This window comes from Coloeus monedula (assembly GCF_965178545.1).
Source record: "Coloeus monedula genome assembly, chromosome: 17".
Lineage (NCBI taxonomy): Eukaryota > Metazoa > Chordata > Aves > Passeriformes > Corvidae > Coloeus > Coloeus monedula.
Window position 1 is genome coordinate 7,235,996 of NC_138797.1, and position 16,948 is coordinate 7,252,943.

General features: G+C 61.3%; 2 protein-coding genes across 3 annotated transcripts; both read right to left on the reverse strand.

Moving 5' to 3' along the window:
* Nucleotides 1–1,196: 1,196 nt before the first annotated feature.
* On the reverse strand, nucleotides 1,197–9,879 carry HCK (HCK proto-oncogene, Src family tyrosine kinase; the record flags this gene model as incomplete). The annotated part of the gene is made up of 13 exons (XM_082292935.1): nucleotides 9,777–9,879; nucleotides 8,203–8,332; nucleotides 7,759–7,801; nucleotides 7,400–7,499; nucleotides 7,155–7,253; nucleotides 6,910–7,013; nucleotides 6,334–6,483; nucleotides 5,886–6,038; nucleotides 5,384–5,566; nucleotides 4,859–4,935; nucleotides 2,325–2,478; nucleotides 1,970–2,101; nucleotides 1,197–1,399 (listed from the first exon to the last, which is right to left on the reverse strand). Exons 2-13 carry the CDS (start codon nucleotides 8,329–8,331, stop codon nucleotides 1,197–1,199), a joined length of 1,527 nt encoding a protein of 508 aa, XP_082149061.1. The 5' UTR covers nucleotide 8,332; nucleotides 9,777–9,879.
* Nucleotides 9,880–11,162: 1,283 nt separating this feature from the next.
* On the reverse strand, nucleotides 11,163–14,980 carry CCM2L (CCM2 like scaffold protein). 2 transcript variants are annotated; one of them, XM_082292950.1, is made up of 10 exons: nucleotides 14,895–14,980; nucleotides 14,457–14,624; nucleotides 14,080–14,163; nucleotides 13,801–13,984; nucleotides 13,000–13,451; nucleotides 12,783–12,918; nucleotides 12,568–12,631; nucleotides 12,201–12,348; nucleotides 11,879–12,017; nucleotides 11,163–11,678 (listed from the first exon to the last, which is right to left on the reverse strand). In XM_082292950.1, exons 1-10 carry the CDS (start codon nucleotides 14,922–14,924, stop codon nucleotides 11,401–11,403), a joined length of 1,683 nt encoding a protein of 560 aa, XP_082149076.1. In that variant the 5' UTR covers nucleotides 14,925–14,980; the 3' UTR covers nucleotides 11,163–11,400. The 2 variants fall into 2 exon arrangements, with proteins under 2 accessions (XP_082149076.1, XP_082149077.1); XM_082292951.1 differs by lacking the exon at nucleotides 14,457–14,624 and having other exon boundaries at nucleotides 14,895–14,962.
* Between the last annotated feature and the right edge of the window lie 1,968 nt (nucleotides 14,981–16,948).

The window sequence follows — 16,948 nt, forward strand, 5'->3', positions numbered from 1 at the left end:
GCCGGGAGGCTCCCGGGCCGTTCCGAACCTCCCGGTTCCTCCGGTCCCTGCGATCCCACCCCGGCGGTCCGCGGCCCGGCGGCTGCTCCGATGGCGGTGCGGGCCCGCCCGGCTCTGGAGCCCCCGTCCCGAGGGGCGCTGCAGGCCCAGCCTTGCCCCATTCACGTCTCCCCCACCCGGGCTGCGGAGCAGCAGGAACGGCCAGGAGAGGAAAGGTTGATAAATACTTTATTCATTCCAAAAAAAAGGTCCCAAAGCAGAAGCGACGGCGTTTACCTCTTGGTATCGAAAATATAATGCCAGGCCCCAGTCTCCCTGCTGTAAGAAGTACAGGGCTGTCTTTAAAAAGTAACTGTTTACTCCTTTTCCCCAGATAACCTGTCAGGAAATACTAAAAATAAAGTGAGTGTGCAGGGAGCACCTGGCCCTTGCTGACACTGCAAATGCTGAGCAGACAACAAATCCTGTCCGTGAGCTTTGCCAATGGGGGAGACGGCTCCTTTTGCCATGGCTTTGGGCTCCAGAGGTTCCTCCCAAGGCTAGTGGAGGGGGATCCCTGCAGGGATGGCCTGGAACAGTACCGTGTCCATCTGCCCCTGCAGCACAGCCTCACGAAACCTGCACTCTGCACAAGGGGTGCCATGAAAATACTGGGGAAGGAAACCCAGGAGGGAGAGAGGAGGACACATGTCTGTGACACTCCACATCCAAACCCCAGGATCCTGTGCTGATGATGAGCCAATGGGCTGCATTGCATCGTGCCCCATGGGAATCCTCTGGGATCAATCACACAGGGAGCACAGGCACTGCACGGCATTTCACCAAGGCCAGCATGCTAAAGCACCTACTTCTGCAGAACATCGTGATAAGATCTCAGAAGGATTAAAAAATACTGATCTGGGTTTTTCCTTTGCAGCAAAAGCAGGCCCAGCCCCATCCCTGTCCCTCCTCCTGGGGCCTGGGCCTCCATTGTCCAGCCAACACTTCCCAGAGCCGCTGCCCTGTGGGCACTCAGGCTCCTGAGAAGGGCACAAGGTATGGCCACGTCTCTTCTCCCTCCATCATGCGCTTTCTCCTGCGCTTCCTCCAGCCCAGCCACTCCGGGAAGGCTGTGGTTCCTGGGCCAGGCTGGCAGGGGAAGCAGGGCACACGTGGGACAGGGAGGAGCTGGCAGTGTCTGTCCCAAGCGTCCTGTGCTACGGCTGCTGCTGGTACTGGCCCTCTGTTGCAGTAAAGAAATCCTCCAAAACACTTTGTAGGTACTCAAAAGTGGGACGATCCTCGGGTTTGATCTTCCAGCACCTCATCATGACGTCGTACAGCTCCTCGGGACAGTTATCCGTGCGGGGCATCCGGTATCCATGCTCCAGCGCCCTGATCACCTCTGCACTTGACATCCCTGGGAAAATGGGGTGAGACAGGTGAATATCACCTGGTTTATCACTGATTTCTTTAAAATTCATAAAAACCTCAAACCCAAAACTTGTCACCCTTTGGGCAATGTCTCCAGGAAGGAAAAAGTGGTTAGAGAGGCTGGGAAGGGGAACTGCTCTTCCTGGTCAGGGAAACGTGGACAAAGGAGATGCTGGGTTATTGTAGGGTGGAGTTTTGTGTCCCACATCAGGTGGGGTTTATAATCACTTTGTATAAATTAAAGTTTCCATATGCTGAGTGACAAGCCATTGCTTCCAATGAAAACAGGTCAGTGTGGGGGCAGAGCTGCTCCTCCGAACAGCCCTTTGTGCCACCCCAGATCCTTCATGGTCCATTTGTGGTAGCATTTACAGAGTAATTTCCCATTAAAAAATGTATCAAAGTAATCCTTAGTATAAAATACAGGATGCTCCCTATGACAAGGATTTACAGGGTTTTCCCATGGAGCTGGAGGAACCCAGGTCACACGGATGTGGCCCAGAGGGTAGAATGTGTCTTTTGGAACCAGACTAGAGGAGGCATTTCACCTCCTTACCTGGGTAGGGGATGCGTCCATAGGTAATGATCTCAGTCAGGAGGATCCCAAAGGACCAGACATCAGATTTTATGGTGAAAGATCCATAGTTGATGGCTTCTGGTGCAGTCCATTTAATGGGAAACTTGGCACCTGGACAAAGAGATCCAATGGGAAATGTGATCTTAACCCCAACTGCTTAGAAATGGGTGGTGAAATATGGGGAACAAGAAACAAACAGAAGAGGAACAAGTGAAGTGATGCAAATGAGAGGAGCTTGCCTCTGCCTGTGTACCCAGCATGTCCCTCCTGGGGTCGGGACCACCATGGTGGCAAGTGGCTCTAAGGGAACCCCCCAACCCTTCACTCCCAGCACCTTCCCGGGCCGTGTACTCGGTGTCCTCGATGACCCTGGCCAGCCCGAAGTCTGCAATCTTGCACACCAGCACTGCTGACACCAGGATGTTGGCGGCTCTCAGGTCTCTGTGGATGTAGTTCCTCTTCTCAATAAAAGCCATTCCCTCTGCAATCTGCCACAGAGGAGCAAGGCACATGCAAAGAGGCTGCTTGAAATAACACACACCCCCTCAGCACCAAAGAAGTCAACTGCTTCTGAAAAGGGTGAAAGGAGGCTGAGCCACAGCAGGAGATGGATGTCCCATCCCTGCAAGTGTTCAAGATCAGGTTGGACAGGGCTTGGAGCAACCTGGTCTAGTGAAAAGTGTCCCTGCCCATGGCAGGGGTGTTGGAATAAGAGGAGCTTTAAGGTTCCTCCTAACCCAAACCATTCTGTGACTTTCCTGCATGGAAACTGCTCTCTGAGCAGGGAATCCCTTGCAGAAGGTCAGGGTTTGGGTGACCAGTCCAACATGACACCTTTAAGCTGCTGTGTGAGAAAGGCCATGAGAACTGACAGCTGAGGAGCTCATGTGATCACCAGAGAATGTCTGTGAGTGTTTTCAGCACAAGGTTTCATCCACAGCCATGAGGATGTGGAGAGAAGCAAATCATTCTCTGCTCAGGGAAGATGTCAGGACGAGTCTCCAAATGGCTCACTGTAATTGCTGCAGCCGAGGGTCAGCATTCCAGAGCTTCCTCAGCCAGAGCAGAAAAGCATAAGGGAAGATGCCTGGGTTCTTCCAGACTAGTTTCTGAAGAATCACCTCTGCCTGCAGACAGGATGGCTGTGATGGCCCCTGACAATCCCCCCTCACCACTCTGTCTTCTGAAGTCTCTGCACTCAGTGCTGTGTGTGCAGCTCTCAGCCCTGATCTGGCAGAGGTGACCTGGTGCGTGCACAACCAAAGCCCAAAGTTGTGCTGTTACCCCATGCCTGGATGTGACCAGAATCCAGAATGCAAAGGGGCTGGAGCAGCCAGAGGGGAGACCCCCCCATCCTCATTGCCCCCACACAAGCTGGCCGGGGTGAGGTGCAGCTCTCCGAGAGCCTTCCCCACTAAATACAGAAGTAGCCAGGCAGCGCAAGAGCGGAAGGATCATTTCCATGACCACAGGTGCATTTCTGCCCACAGTGACTCAGCCCCAGTACAAATGTCAGGCTGCTGCCTGCCCGTGACAGCCCTTCAGCCTTTGCTCCCCAGTGCTTCTCCGAGCAGCCCCTCAGAGATGTGGGCCGAGCCAGCTTTGGCACGAGCCAGCTTACTGAGAACAGATGGTGTGCAGGAGTGCACAGCTCCACAGATCCACAGACCCCAGCACTGCCAGCTCCAGCAGCCAGTGACCTGGTCTAAGCCCACGGGGTCTGGGCTCCCATCCTGACTTTCCTGTTGCTCAGGTGCCTCTGTGAAATATTTGAGCTCAGCTCAAAGGGTCCCTGGGTTCAGCCCTCACCCAAGGGCACTGGAGAAGCAGCAGGGACTCAGTGGTTGTGCAAATGCTTGCACATGGAGTGAGATGTTTAACAGCCCATTCCACTGTACTCAAAATCAGCTCCTGAAAATATCCCCAAAATAATTATCACCGAGTCCTCCTGCCTTTCCAGCCACCTTCCCCTGCCCGTGACAGCCCTCTGGTGACTTAATTGAACCACAGCCCTCCTGTAGGCATTCCCCTGGGGAAGCACAGTCTGCTATGCTCCCTCCAGGGGACTGGGAACCGTGCCTGGCTCAGCCTCTCAGGCATTGGGACCACACAGGATCATGCTGCAGGATTCCTGTTAAACCCACAGGGCTTCACACCACCGTGGCGCTGCCCCAAAGCTGGGGATGGGGTGGGATGGGGTGGGTGTGTGGCTGTGCTGGCTTTGTGGGGCTTTGGCCAAGTTTACAGGTAAGGTTTGCAGGTAACTGTCACAGCACCAGCAAATTAGAAATTATAGTTATCAATAGTTATCAATTATAGAAATTGAAAACCAAAAACCAAACCCTGGGTTTGGTTGGACCACACCAACCAGCACCAGCACATCCCAGAGAAAGGACTGTGCAAATGTGAGCTGTGTAAACAAGCCCCATCCTCATCCCTGCTTTCTCCACAAAGCACAGTGGCCCTGTGGGCTGCAAGGGCTGCAAGAACCATGGCAGACATAGAAATCATAGATTTTCCAGCCCCTCAGAAGGAGCAGCCTGGCCAGTCCTCTCCTAGACTCTGTGCAGCTCTGCTGCACGCTGCTCAGGTGCAGGTGAGCTGGCTGAGTGCTGCAGATACCAGCGTGGTGAGGGGGAAGCTGCCACTTCTCCTTTCCCACACCCCTGCTCCTGCGAGGTCAGCAAGATGGGGATGGTGAGCATGCAGTGGCTGCCTGCAGGAAAACCTCACTGCACCCCCAGCACTGTTCAGACCAGGCTTCTGACTGGCCCTGCACAAGCCCCAGGTAAGTTTCCAGGGTCCTCACTCAGCCTTTTCAGGGGCACAAGGGGACTCGGAGCCAGGGAAGATCTGTTCCTTCCTCACCTGGGCAGAGAAGTCAATCAGCTTCGGGAGCGGCAGCTTGTTCCCCTCATCACTCTTCAGGAAATCCAGCAAGCTCCCTGCAGACAGGGAAAGGTGCCAGGGCTGATGGTTTAACTGGAGCCTGCACCCACCCTTAGGGTGGCACAGGGTCCCAAGGAGCCAAGCAGGACAAGGGGACTCTGGAAACACTCTTAATCCCCCATCCTGCTCCCACGGATTGGGCCGAGGGGAGAGCACCTCTGCAGGCTTCCTCCTGCCCTGTGGAGTGCTTGTACTCATCTGTCCCCTCTTGGGAGTCCCTCCTCTCCCAGTGCTGTCACCACATCCCCTCTCCCAGCACCCTGCCCCAGAGCACTGACATGCTGTGGCAAGGAGACAGAACTGCTCCCAGAGTCCTGGGAGCTGGTGCAGAGCCCACAGCCAAGCCTGGGGATGTGGAAGGGGTTGATCCTGCATCACCCCAGGGCACCTGGGTGCTGCCACTTGGCCTGGCCCACAGACATCACTCAGGGATGTGGATGGCACCTTTCTCCATGAATTCAGTGATGATGAAGATGGGCTCCTCCCTGGTGACCACTGCATGCAGCTTTACCAGCTTGTCATGCTGCAGTGTCTTCATCAGGTTTGCCTCCTCCAGGAAGGCTTCCACGGACATGCTGCCCGGCTTCATAGTCTTCACCGCCACCTTGGTGTGCTTGTTGTAGGTAGCTGGGGATGGCACGACAGACCATCACCAGGCTGCCCTGAAAACACTGGGCTTTGGAGACAAAGTCTCAGTCCTGCAGACAGAACTGCTGTGGGAAGGTTGGAGACCACACATAGCCCCAGGCTGTCCCCGCATGCCCAGCCCCAGCCAGCCCCTGCATTAAGGCAGGGCCACCTCCATGTTTCCCTGCTTCTCTCCCACACTTCTCTGCCCCCTTGCCTTTTCCATCCCACCATCCCTTCACCTTCTCTCCCATCCTTCACCCTTACTCCTTCACCATCACCTTCATCATCCTCCCCACCATCTCCCCCTCACTCTCACCCATCCACACTTCTCCAAACTGCCCGGCTCCCAGCTTCCTCTCCAGGCTCAGTGACTCCCGAGGGATCTCCCAGGCATCCTTCTCCCAGGGCTTCTGTGGTTTGGGTACACGGCAGGGGTGGGTGAGCTTCTGGCACAGCCCGTCACTCTGACCTGAGGAGAGAATCCACGGCCATCAGCCAGCCTGTCTCACTGGCCACACTGTGCTTCAAGGGAAGTTCTGGGTACTGTGAGCGTTCAGGGACACCAACACCACAGCTGTGACAGCCAGTGGGCCAGCCATGGCAACGGGGAAAGGTCTGGAAGTCACTGCATGTTGCAGTCAGAGCCACAGCAGGAGCCCAAGGGTGATGGGCAGGAGCCCCTCAGCCTCTGCACACCCTCAGCTGCCCGGTGGCTGCTTGGCTCAGGACATTTGGGAAGGGGAGCTGGGCACCCCAGGGCTCACCTCTGTAGTACTGGACCAGCTCCTGCAGTGTGTTGAAGTTGTTTCGTGGGGAGATGTAGAAGCCACCACTGTCCAGAGTCCGGATCTTGTAATGCTTCACTGCCCCGCCCCGCAGCTCGTCCCCGTCCCGCACTGACAGCGAGTAAGACCCTGGGCAGGGAGGGGTGAGCTGGCAGCTCCCATGGGAGCACATTCCTGCTGCACCTGGCCATCCTGGTGCTCCTGGCACACACAGAGCCATCACCCAGCAGGGCCAGCTGCACCCATCCCACTGTGCTGCCACCACCCCTTCAGCCCCAGGTCAGCTACTCCTGCACCCCAAACACCCAAGAGCAGCCTCAAAGGAGCACATTCCCCTATCCCTGCCATGGGGTTTGGACATGTGGCAGCACCAAAGGCTATTGCAGGGGCACTTCCAGCGAGAGCATGGGCCCCCCAGTCAGTCCCTCCCTGCAGCACAGCAGATCCCCAGGGCTGGGGAGCTGGGTAGGGAGCTCTTCTTCCAGGCAAAGGTGGATGAGGGAAGCCCCTTGGGCAGCTGTTCCCCATCACGGCGCTATGGACACCCCTCCACACCTTTCGTCGTCTCGCTGTCCCTTATCATGAAGGACCCAATCATGTTCCCAGGGCCAAGGAGATGCCGCTCTGCATCCTTCCGGCTGATGTCCTTGAAAAACCACCTGCAGCAGAACCAAATGAACCAAGGAATGCTGGTGTGGGGCAGGGCTGGGGGCAGGATGTGAGGCAGGAGCAGGGACAGCACTGGTGGGGAAGTGTGGGACGGCATGGGGCCAGGATCTGACACAGAGAGATGGACTCACTCCTCTGTCTCCAGCGAGTTGGCTCGAGCAACATAGTTGCTGGGGATGAAGCCTTCACATCCTGTCACCAGTGACCGTGCTTGCCACCACTCCCCTGAGCTGTGACAGAAATGGCATTGGGTTGGCTCATGGCACCTGGACCTGGGCACCAGCAGCTCCTCCTGGGCAAATTCCAGAAGAAATTCCCAACAGGGCCACACAAGCCATCAGGAGACCCTGGATGGGGGTCTGCCAGCAGCACTTACTTCTCCAGGACCTTCATCCGCTCCCCCTTCTGGAAGCTGAGGTCCCCAGCATTCATCGCCTCGTAGTCGTAGAGTGCCAGCACCACGCTGTCCCCCAGGCCTGCAGGAGGGCGCTCCCTGGGCACCCCTCCCCATGCTGGGATGGGGTGCCCAGCCACTCCTGCCATGAACACTGGCCAGGACCCCCACAGTACCCAGCACCTCTATCTTCATCGTGTCACATCTGGCTCTTCAGGGGAGCCCAGAGCTCCCATCCCACCAGGACTGGCAGTGTTCCGCCCTCGGTCAGAGAGGATCCAGCCATGCTGCCCCCACACAATTCCACCCCCTGCACCCACTTGCAGCCCCCTTGTACCTACCATCCTCAGGCAGGGGCACAGCCGTGCTGGGGACATTATTGTTCTGGAAAGTGCAACAGAACCACAGGGTGATGTCACAGGTGGCACAGACCCGTTTCCCACCAGGGGTCTTGGCCCCGACAGCAGTGGCAGGGGCACAAGGGCACCTGAGGGGCAGCACCAGCACCACCTGACACAACAACCCACCCAGCACCAGCATCTTCACCCCCTCCCAACACCTTCCTTGTTCTCTCCCTTTCTCCGTAATTCCTGGATTACCATCAAGTCCACTCTGTGCTTTATCTCATTGTGGCCTGGGCTCCTACCCCATAGCCATGTCCCTGCCCTGGTGCATGGGCACTGCTGGTGCCCTCAGCTGGCTCCACTCTCAGTGCTGGTAGCACTGCTGAGGAGAGGGGCTGAGCCCCCCGTGACGGCTCAGCCCTGAAACCCCTCATCACTCACCCGCCTGTTGGTGGCTGTGGGGTCCCTCACATAGTGGCCCTGCTGGATGGTGGGGCCAGGATCAGGGTCAGGGTCAGTTTTTATCATCTTCTCCTGGACACCAGCTTCCTTTGACCTCACGCAACCCATGCTGCAGCCAAGGAAGGGGAAGTGAGGCCATTGCGACAGAGGTGAAAGCCCCGCTTCAACCCCAGTCCAGCCCTGTTCCCATCAGCTCCCACCCAGCATAGGGCCCCAATGCCTACCCGGCTGCTCTGCTGTGACAGAGAAAACTTTGCTCCCTCCACAACTTCAGGGTACTGGGGTGCCCAGTGACATGCCAGAGGAAAAGGGATCTCCTGGAGATGTCACAGGAGCAGAATTTTGTGCAGATGAGCAGCTGCCATGGAGCAGCTTCCCAGCCCTTCTGGGATCCAGGACAGGGTGCAGGCACTGGGCACCATGGCAGCAGAGAGCCACACTCAGCATCTTCTGCAAAGACGGGCCCTCATCATGGTGAGCTTTGCTGCAGCTCAGGGGTCCCCCCATAGCACCCCAGTGCCTGTGGCCCCCCATCACCACAGGTCACCACTCCCCACTGTGCTCCCCTGCTCTCTGCTGGGTGGGAGCTGCCCCAAACAGCCAGTCCAGGGCAAAGACGAATGCTCAATTTCTCCAGCTCCCCAAGAAACCCAGTGGGAAAAAAAGGCTGCAAGAAGCAAGAGCGGGAAACCCCTTGCAAATGCACTTCCCTTGGCCAGGGAGACCTGGGTGCAGAGAAAGGAGAAGGTGCTGGTGGTGACAGTGAAGGAGGAAGCTCAGGGCTGAGCCCTCGATATGCACAGCACAGCTCTTGAGGGACATTGCTGTCACCTCCACAACACCCCATGATCACTCCTTTTCTTTCCCTGCGTGCCAAAGCCTGGCTCAGCCTTGCTCCCAAGGGCAGAGCAGGAGCAGCCGTGGCAGCCACGACAGCTCATCCCCCTCACTGGGGACACCCTGGGCACAGGCTCGGGACTGTGCCACATCCATCCTGGCGAACCCACACGGTGCCCTGCTTAAACTCAGATGTGGCTCACACCATCACCACTTCAGGTATTTGCTGTGCCCGTCCCACACTGGCTCAGGGCATCCAGCCCTACAAAACACAAACACCCCGGACGGTCCAAGGGTCATTCCCACTGGTTCCTGTGGCATAGCTGGCATTCCTGATGTGTCCCACCCCGGAAAGCCAGGTCCGAGGGCTCATGCGGTATCCCCAGTCAGGAGGACCAGGTTGGATGAGGGTGCACATCGCTCCCGGAGCACGGCTGCCCGCAGCCCTCTGCCCTTGCTGCCCCGTGCCCTCGGTCCCCGACAGACCCTGCAAAGCCACCCGCAGGGACCCCCTCGTCGGGGCTACACCGTGCCCAACCGGGGCTGCACCGGGACCCGTGGGACTCCCGGCCATCGCCCCATCCCGGTCACCCCGGGTCCGCCGCTCTGAGCGCGACCGGCGCGGGGTCGGACCCACCGGGCTGCCCGGGACCGGCTGCGGCGCTCCCCCGCCGCCCTCGGGGCTCCGCGCACGGCTCCGCTCCCGGAGCTCCCACCTTCGCTGCCGTCTTGGGCACGTCCCCGTCGCGGGTCCCTCTCCCAGTCCCCGTCGCGGAACCCGGGCTGCCGCCGCCGCTCCGCTCTGCCCGGCCGCTCTCCCGCCGCCTGCCCGGTACGGCCCCGCCCCCGACTCTGACGGTGCCTTCTGTGCCGGGCTGGGAGCGGAGACCACCACCCACGAGCCGCACCCGCAGGGAAACCCCAGCCCTGCGTGACACCACTGCCCTTAGGGACCCCCCGACGGGTGCCAGAGCCCGTCTGTCCATCCGCTGCCCCCGGGACACAGGATAGGTCTGGGTCCCGCACCCCGGGCAACACCCAGGATGTTTCCTCGCCCGGTGCAGGGTCACGGAGGGTGGGGGGCACACGGCGTCAGCCTGGGTCTCTGTCCCCAGGAAGGAGAAAAGAAAGCCCTGAGCATCCCGTGGTGGGGTGCAGAACATGGCGGGGGGTGCAGGACACAGTGGGTGCATGGGGCTGGCTTTGTGAAGCACAGCTCAGAGAGGTCCGGCTATCCCTGGGCTTTTTTGTGTCCCTGCTGGCGCTGGTATTCCCGTGCCAAAGCTTCTCTCGGCGCCCTACCCAGCCCCACAGTGTTCCAGCCTTTCTTCTGGATTGCCCAGACAACCCCTGAATTCGGGATGGAGGCAGCATCAGCAAGGGGACCGACGGCTCTGTGTGATCCTGACCATGGGCTGCTTGGGCTCAGGGTGTCAGAGGAAGCAGCCAGAGCTGCTCCTCATGAGGGTTTGCATATGTAAATTTTTTAGGAGAAAAAATAAGTTGCTCTGGTAGCCCCAGCGTCTGCTGATCACACACCACCCTGGGGCTGCAGCGCCGTCCCGCAGTCCCCACCAAGGGACATTGGCCAGGGGATGTTGGCTCGGGGCCGTCAGCCAAGGGCCATCAGCGGCGGGATATTGGCTGGGATACAGTGGCCAGGGGACATCAGCTGAGGTCCATCGGGCAGCGGGGAGCACGGCCCTGTCCCTCGGCGGCGGAGGGGCTGCAGGGCGGGACTGCAGGAAGCCGGGTCCCGGGGCAGGAACTTCCTTTTGTGAAACACCCGCAGCCCGCGGCCGGACGAGTGTCGCACAGGCGTCGCAGGCAGCAGCGGCCCAGCTGCGGCCACCAGCCCTTTCCTCTCCCAGCACGCTCTTGCTGACCCCTTCCATTGCTCTGAGCATCTCCTGGAGCCAGCCAGGAACAGCCGGCAGCACCCTGACACTGGTAGTGACCTCCATGTGACGCTGGAACGGGAGGTGCCCAGCCCAGCCCAGCCCAGCAGCCCCCCACCCCAGCTCACCCCCACACCGCAGCAGCCCCTGCACCCTGACAGGGCCTTTCCCAGGGAAGAACCTGCTCTGCTCCCAGCCCCAGCATTTAATTGAAATCTGCAGAAATTACAGCACATGTGTCTCCCCCACGGCCATGGCTGCCCTGTAATTCCAACAGCCTTGACAAGAGCTGACAGGGCAGTGCAGAGGCCTGTCCCCTCCCACGGTGACAAATGCACTCTCCCTAGTGCTGGAGTAGAGCTGGGCACCTGCTGAATCTGGTCCTGGAGGTGCAGCACCACATCAGTGAGCAGGGAGGGGACAGCTGGATTTTGGCACTGGCTCACAGGTAGTTGTCCTCTTCCTCCTCCTCCTCCTCCTCATCCCGTGCCAGTGCCTCAATGTCGTGGGTGATGTCGGTGATCATGCGATTGAAGGACTCGGACTCGGAGCGCAGGGACCAGCTGTCGTAGCTGCGCACGGCCGAGGCCGACGTGTTGCTCATGCTGCGCTTGATGCGGCCAAAGCTGTCAGTGAGGATCCCGCCCTCCCGGATCCCGATGCTCTCTAGGAAGGTCTCAAAGTAGCCGATGTCTTGGTCAGGGATGAAGGGCCTCATTCCTGTCATAGGCACAGTAAACCTCGGAAGCATTGGGGTGCAATGCCAGCCCCACTGGCTGCTGGCAGGAGGTTTGTCCCATCCTGTCCCCACTAAGCAACGGGGTCCTGACATCCCCTGAAGCACACCCAGCACCAGCACCGTGTCCCCAAGGGACACACAGACATCACCAGGGTGACACAGGTTGGCTGCAGACACTCACCCAGGAGGAGGAACTTCCTGCGGTCCCCGTAGAGGCGCAGGAGCTCGGTGCAGTATTCCTGCACCGGCGTCCCCAGCCGGTACTCACGGAGCAGGATGGCAAACTGCTGGATCTCCTGCGGTGACAGCTTGTTGCGCAGCTGTGGTGACATGGGGACAGGTTGGTCTTGGGGACACTGGCAGCACACAGCTCACAGCCCACCACCCTGTGTCCCACTGCTGTTCTCTGGTGCAGGGGGCCTAGACCTGCCTGCTGCCCGCTGCCCCAGCTGCTGGCATTGCTGGCCTGCTGCTTGTCCCCGTGCCTGTCCCTGTGCCCTCACCGTCACCATGTAGTCCTGCAGTTGCTCCAGCCCCGCACCACTCTGGTCACTGCCACTGCAAGCGGTGGCCAGGCTGTGGTGGGAGCGGTGGAAGGAGGGTGAGGAGGTGCCGCTGTAATACGCTTCAAAGGTCTCGTGGGAGCCATTGCTGTGGGAGGACACGGGTCAGTGGGTCCCTGTACCCCTCGTGGGCCCAGCTGCCCCCACCCACTGCACAGCATCCACCATCAGGTAGGGCTGGGGCATCACTGCAGCTGGGACTGGCACCCACCCAAAGGCAGGGGCACCCACCCAGGGGCAGGAGTATCCCACACGGGTCCAGTGGCACCCATGCCGGTCCAGGGCACCCTGGGGGAGGCAGACTCACAAGGAGCTGCAGCAGCTGTAGTCAGCATCGTAGCCGTATGTCCCATCTGTGCGGCAGCTCTCACCTGGGGAGGGAGAGCTGAGATCTCTTAGCAAACTCCTCACGATGTGTCCACGTACCCCCACCTCTCAGTCTCATGCTGTGCCTATGCACCCCCACCCATCAGCCCCATGCCACCCCGCTTGGTGTTCCTGCTCCTGTCCCCAGCCACTCACTCCTGCTGGAGAGCCAGGGCCGTGTGGGCGTGGAGGTGTAGTGGTACCCGGCGCGGTCCACACACTCGATGCTCTGGTCGCCGTAGATGATCTGGAACACCTGGCAGATGAGCGCACAGGACTCCTCGCCAGCATCCTGCAGCAGGAAGGGAGGAGGACAGTGAGTGCCGGCGGGTGGGCAAGCGGGCAGTGGGTAGCACACACCGGGACCGCTCACCCTGTTGGGCACGGCGAGGATAATGAGGTTGGAGTAAGCGTCGGGGCAGGGCTCCTGGGGGTCCAGGGGGTTGCTGCCGGCGTGCCGCCGCTCCCAGCTGCCGAAGCCGGTGCCGCGCTCCCAGCTGCCGCCGGCGGTGCCGGCCCGCCGCCGCTCCCAGCTGCCGCCGCACGGCTGCCGCCGCTCCCAGCTGCCCGAGGGCCGCCCGCGCTGCCGCCGCTCCCAGCTGCCGCCCCGCCGCCGCTCTAGGCTGCCGCCCTGCCGGCCCTCCTGCCCGCCCCGCGCCGCCCGCCAGTCCAGGCTGCAGATCGTGTGCCGCCGCTCCATCGGGCCCCCGAGCCGGCCCTCCGGCCACGAGCCCCCCGCACGTTTCTCTGCGGGAAACGCCTCCGGCACGCCGGCCGGGGCCGCCTCGGGGTGCGCTCCGGCGGGGACCGGGTCCACTCCCAGGCCTGAGGGGGGCGGGGACAGGCAGGGCGTCAGGGCGGGGGGCTGCGCTGCCCACCCTCCCTGGCCCCCAGCCCCTGTCCTGGCCTCCTTGTCCCACCAGCCCAGCGGGATGCAGAGGGATGGCGGTGTGGGGTGAGGATGTGGGAGCCTCCGTGGTTTGGGGGCACCCGTCTGGGACTCAGTATGTGGGAGAGGATGGGACACGCCAAGACAAGGGCAACGCGGGATTTTGTGCTCAGACCGTGCTGCCGCCCTGATAGGCTCTGACACTCATCACCCGCCGTGCTCCAGCCCCCCGTGCCCAGGGGACGCCGACCACTCGGCTGGTGGCCCCCGGCCGGACCCCCGCACCGGTTTTGAGGATGAGGAGGTGCAGGGCATCGTCGCGCAGGTAGGAGGCCGCTGCGATCTCGTGTGTAGGGATTCGCAGGATCAGCTCCTCGTTGTCGCGCCAGGTGAGCAGGAGGCAGCGCGCCGAGAGGCTGAGGATGCTGTCCTGCTCTGGCGTCGTCTGCAGCGGCAGCTCCTTCAGCTGCTGCATGGACAGAGTGCGGGGCGGGGGGGTCGTGGGGCACCCGGCAGTGTGGGGTACCCAGTGCCCACCCTCTGGGGAGTGGGGACCCCTCTTACCCTGGCCGTGTCCAGCAGCTGCAGCACCTCATCCCGGCTGGAGGGGTTCAGGGAGGATGTCACCCACGTCAGATGACCTAAAAACTGTGGGGGGAAAAATCCAGTGCAGCTTGGGGAGGCTGGGGCATGCACCCTCTCCCCCCCCTTCCCCATGGCCCCAAGGTCAGGACACATCTCCCTGGGGTTCAAGGAGTCCTGCAGTTAGGGGGTCCTCCCTGCACTGCCAGCACACCCTCCTCCTCCTTGGGTGTTTGCCTGGGCAGGGAGGAGACCCGGACCCTTCTGGTCACTGTGTGTAGCTCTCAGCATGGTGTGGTGGCCTCATATCCCCACCCCAAGCAGGAAGTGACCTCGGGCACCTTTGGGGATCCCTTTACCTTCACCTCCTTTTCCACATAGTCGTGCAGCAGGATCTGGGGGTCGATCAGGTAGTCGGGGGGGTAGAGGGGCACGGAGTGCAGCGGGCGCCGATAGACACTGCTGCGGAGTGCTGCCCTCCGCGCAGCCTTCGGGAAAACCAGACGCTTGATGGGCGACACGAAGCCCTGGCAAGGGAACGGGCACGGGGAGGGGTCAGCACCGCGCACCCAACCCTGGCCCCCACACGCGGGGTCCGTGGCACCCAGCACCTGGGGGAGCGGGGGGGGGGGGACAGCTGAGCACCTCTCTGCTGGCTCTTTCCACTATTTGGGTGGCCCCACTGCGCTGTGTGTGTGTGTGTGGGGGGGGGGGGTGCAGGGCCTCCCAAACTTGTGCATCTCACCCGCTCCCACCCTCCTGCCAGCCCTCCGGACGCCGCCCCCAGCCCCGCGCACCTTCTTGCCCTTCTTGGCCTCGCTGTCCATGGCAGGACGCGGTGCTGCGGCCGCCCCCACTGCCTCGCTCGGCGCCGCGGCGCTTTCCTGTGTCGGAAACTCCACCAGGATAGCTGGGATGTGAGTTCCTGCCTCTCCTGGGGGGTGCTGGGACTGGGCCGGGCCGGGATGGGCTGGGCTGGGCTGGCACTGGGACTGGGACTGGGACTGGGACTGGGACTGGGACTGGGTCGGGACTGGGACTGGGGTAAGGGCTGAGCTGTTTCTTGGGCAGAAGGAGGGGCTGAAGTTGGCTGGGGTGGGACTGGAGCAGGGACTTGGACTGGTGCTGGTGCTGGAATTGGGGCTGGGGTTGACACTTGGACCAAGACTGGGGCTGGGATTTGGGCAGACTGGTTTTGAAGTGGGCTGAGATGGGACTGGAGCAGGTGCTGGGACCAGAGCAGGTGCTGGTGGTCCCTGCAGGACTCCACTTCGGAGCAGCCCCTGCCCCTCACTGCAGGGCTCTTTCCTGGGGCTGGGGCCGGTTCTGCTTCCCTGTGACCCCACATCAGCCCCATCCTCAGGGGGCATCTCTGGGGGCTCCCAGCCTTCACTGCCCACATCCTGTCCTGCTCACACGGGGTCCTGGCACTGGGAACGGCCCTGGCACTGGGAAGAGCACTGGCAGGACCCCACACATCTGCACCCAGCACCCCGTCCCCACAACTGCCCATGGGGCCAAAACCCACTGTGGGTCTGGGGGTCGGCGAGGGATCGGGGCCCCCAGCAGGAAGGAGATTGGCCCGGCAGTGGCCATGTCCGGCAGCTTCCTCCCCGGGATGCTGCATCCTGCCTGTGCACCCCTTCCCTGCCGGCCACCACACCAGGGCCACTGGCACCAGCCAAGACCACCAACACCAGGCAGGCAGCGCTGCTACAGCCATCCTGCTCTGTTAATGACATCCCCGAGCACCCCGGGACAGAGAGGAATCATCCTGTCCTGCTTTGGAGCTCCAGCTGTGAGTTGGAGGTGCCGACAAAGACAGAATCCCACAGGCAGGGCTTATTGAAATGAATTTAATATCTCATGTTGCAGCAAAATTAAAAATATACAAAAAGTTTGTGGTATACAAAAAAGTCTCGGGACGGACCCCGGCCTCCCGCTCTCCCCCGCCCACGCCGAGGGTCCCAGAGAAGAAGGTGGCACACAGAGTATTTACAGTACGTGACAGCAGCCGCCGGGTCCCAGCACTGGGGGATCCAGGGATGTGGCTGAGACCCCGCGGCAGCCCCTGCCAGAACGAACTTCCCTCACTCCCTGAAGCTGGAGCAGCCCTGCTGCAGCCCTGGGTGACAACCCCAGGGACCAGAACCCCCCCCCCCATCCCCAGCGGGAGCTCGAGCACCCCTGGAGCTGTGCCCATCCTGGCCCCCGGTCATGCCCCCTTGTCGTCCCAGGGAGCAGGCGCTGCCGTCCCGGTGCTGCCGCTGGCAGCAGGGCGCTGGGTTTGGCTGTCCCTGTGGCACAGGCTGGGTGGAGGGCAGGGGGGGTGGCCCGGGGCAGGAGCAAGACTGAGGGCTCCCCCCCAAACCCCACACGTGGCCAGACTCCTCTTCCCAGAGCAACCCAGGGATGAGGGTACCGTGGCTTGAGTGCATAGAAAAGTGTCCCTCTGACCCACCCGTGTGGCCCTGGCGTCCCCACACAAACCCCGGCATGAAGAGCATGGAGGGTGCAGGTCACCCCAAATGGCGTCTGTGCCCTGGGATGAACAGGGAGAGGGGCTGGGGCAGGGGGAGCCCAGAGGGGCTGCCCCGTGCTGGCACAGTCCCCATGTGGCCCATCCCCAGATCCACCGTGAGCCGGACCAGTGAGGAGCTGCCACCACCTGGGCACTGTACAGGGGCTGCGGTGACACTGCTCGACGCCTGCAGCGGTGAGCCCCCGGACCAGCCTGGCACCCCTGGCTGCTGCCCCCCCCCCTTCCCTGAGGAAAAGAGACCTCGCCCCAGAGCCGCCCCACGCCCGGGGCTGCCCCAGCACGACCAGCACACACCGCCGGGGGCTGCCC

What these genes read in the sequence shown, in the direction of transcription:
- CCM2L (XM_082292950.1), bottom strand. Translation starts at nt 14,924, where the DNA reads ATGGACAGCGAGGCCAAGAAGGGCAAGAAG. An exon ending in CCTCCTCATCCTCAAAACCG is followed by an intron (nt 13,452 to 13,800) that starts GTGCGGGGGTCC and finishes CGCCCCCCTCAG; the next exon opens with GCCTGGGAGTGGACCCGGTC. An exon ending in TGCAGGACTACATGGTGACG is followed by an intron (nt 12,018 to 12,200) that starts GTGAGGGCACAG and finishes ATGTCACCACAG; the next exon opens with CTGCGCAACAAGCTGTCACC.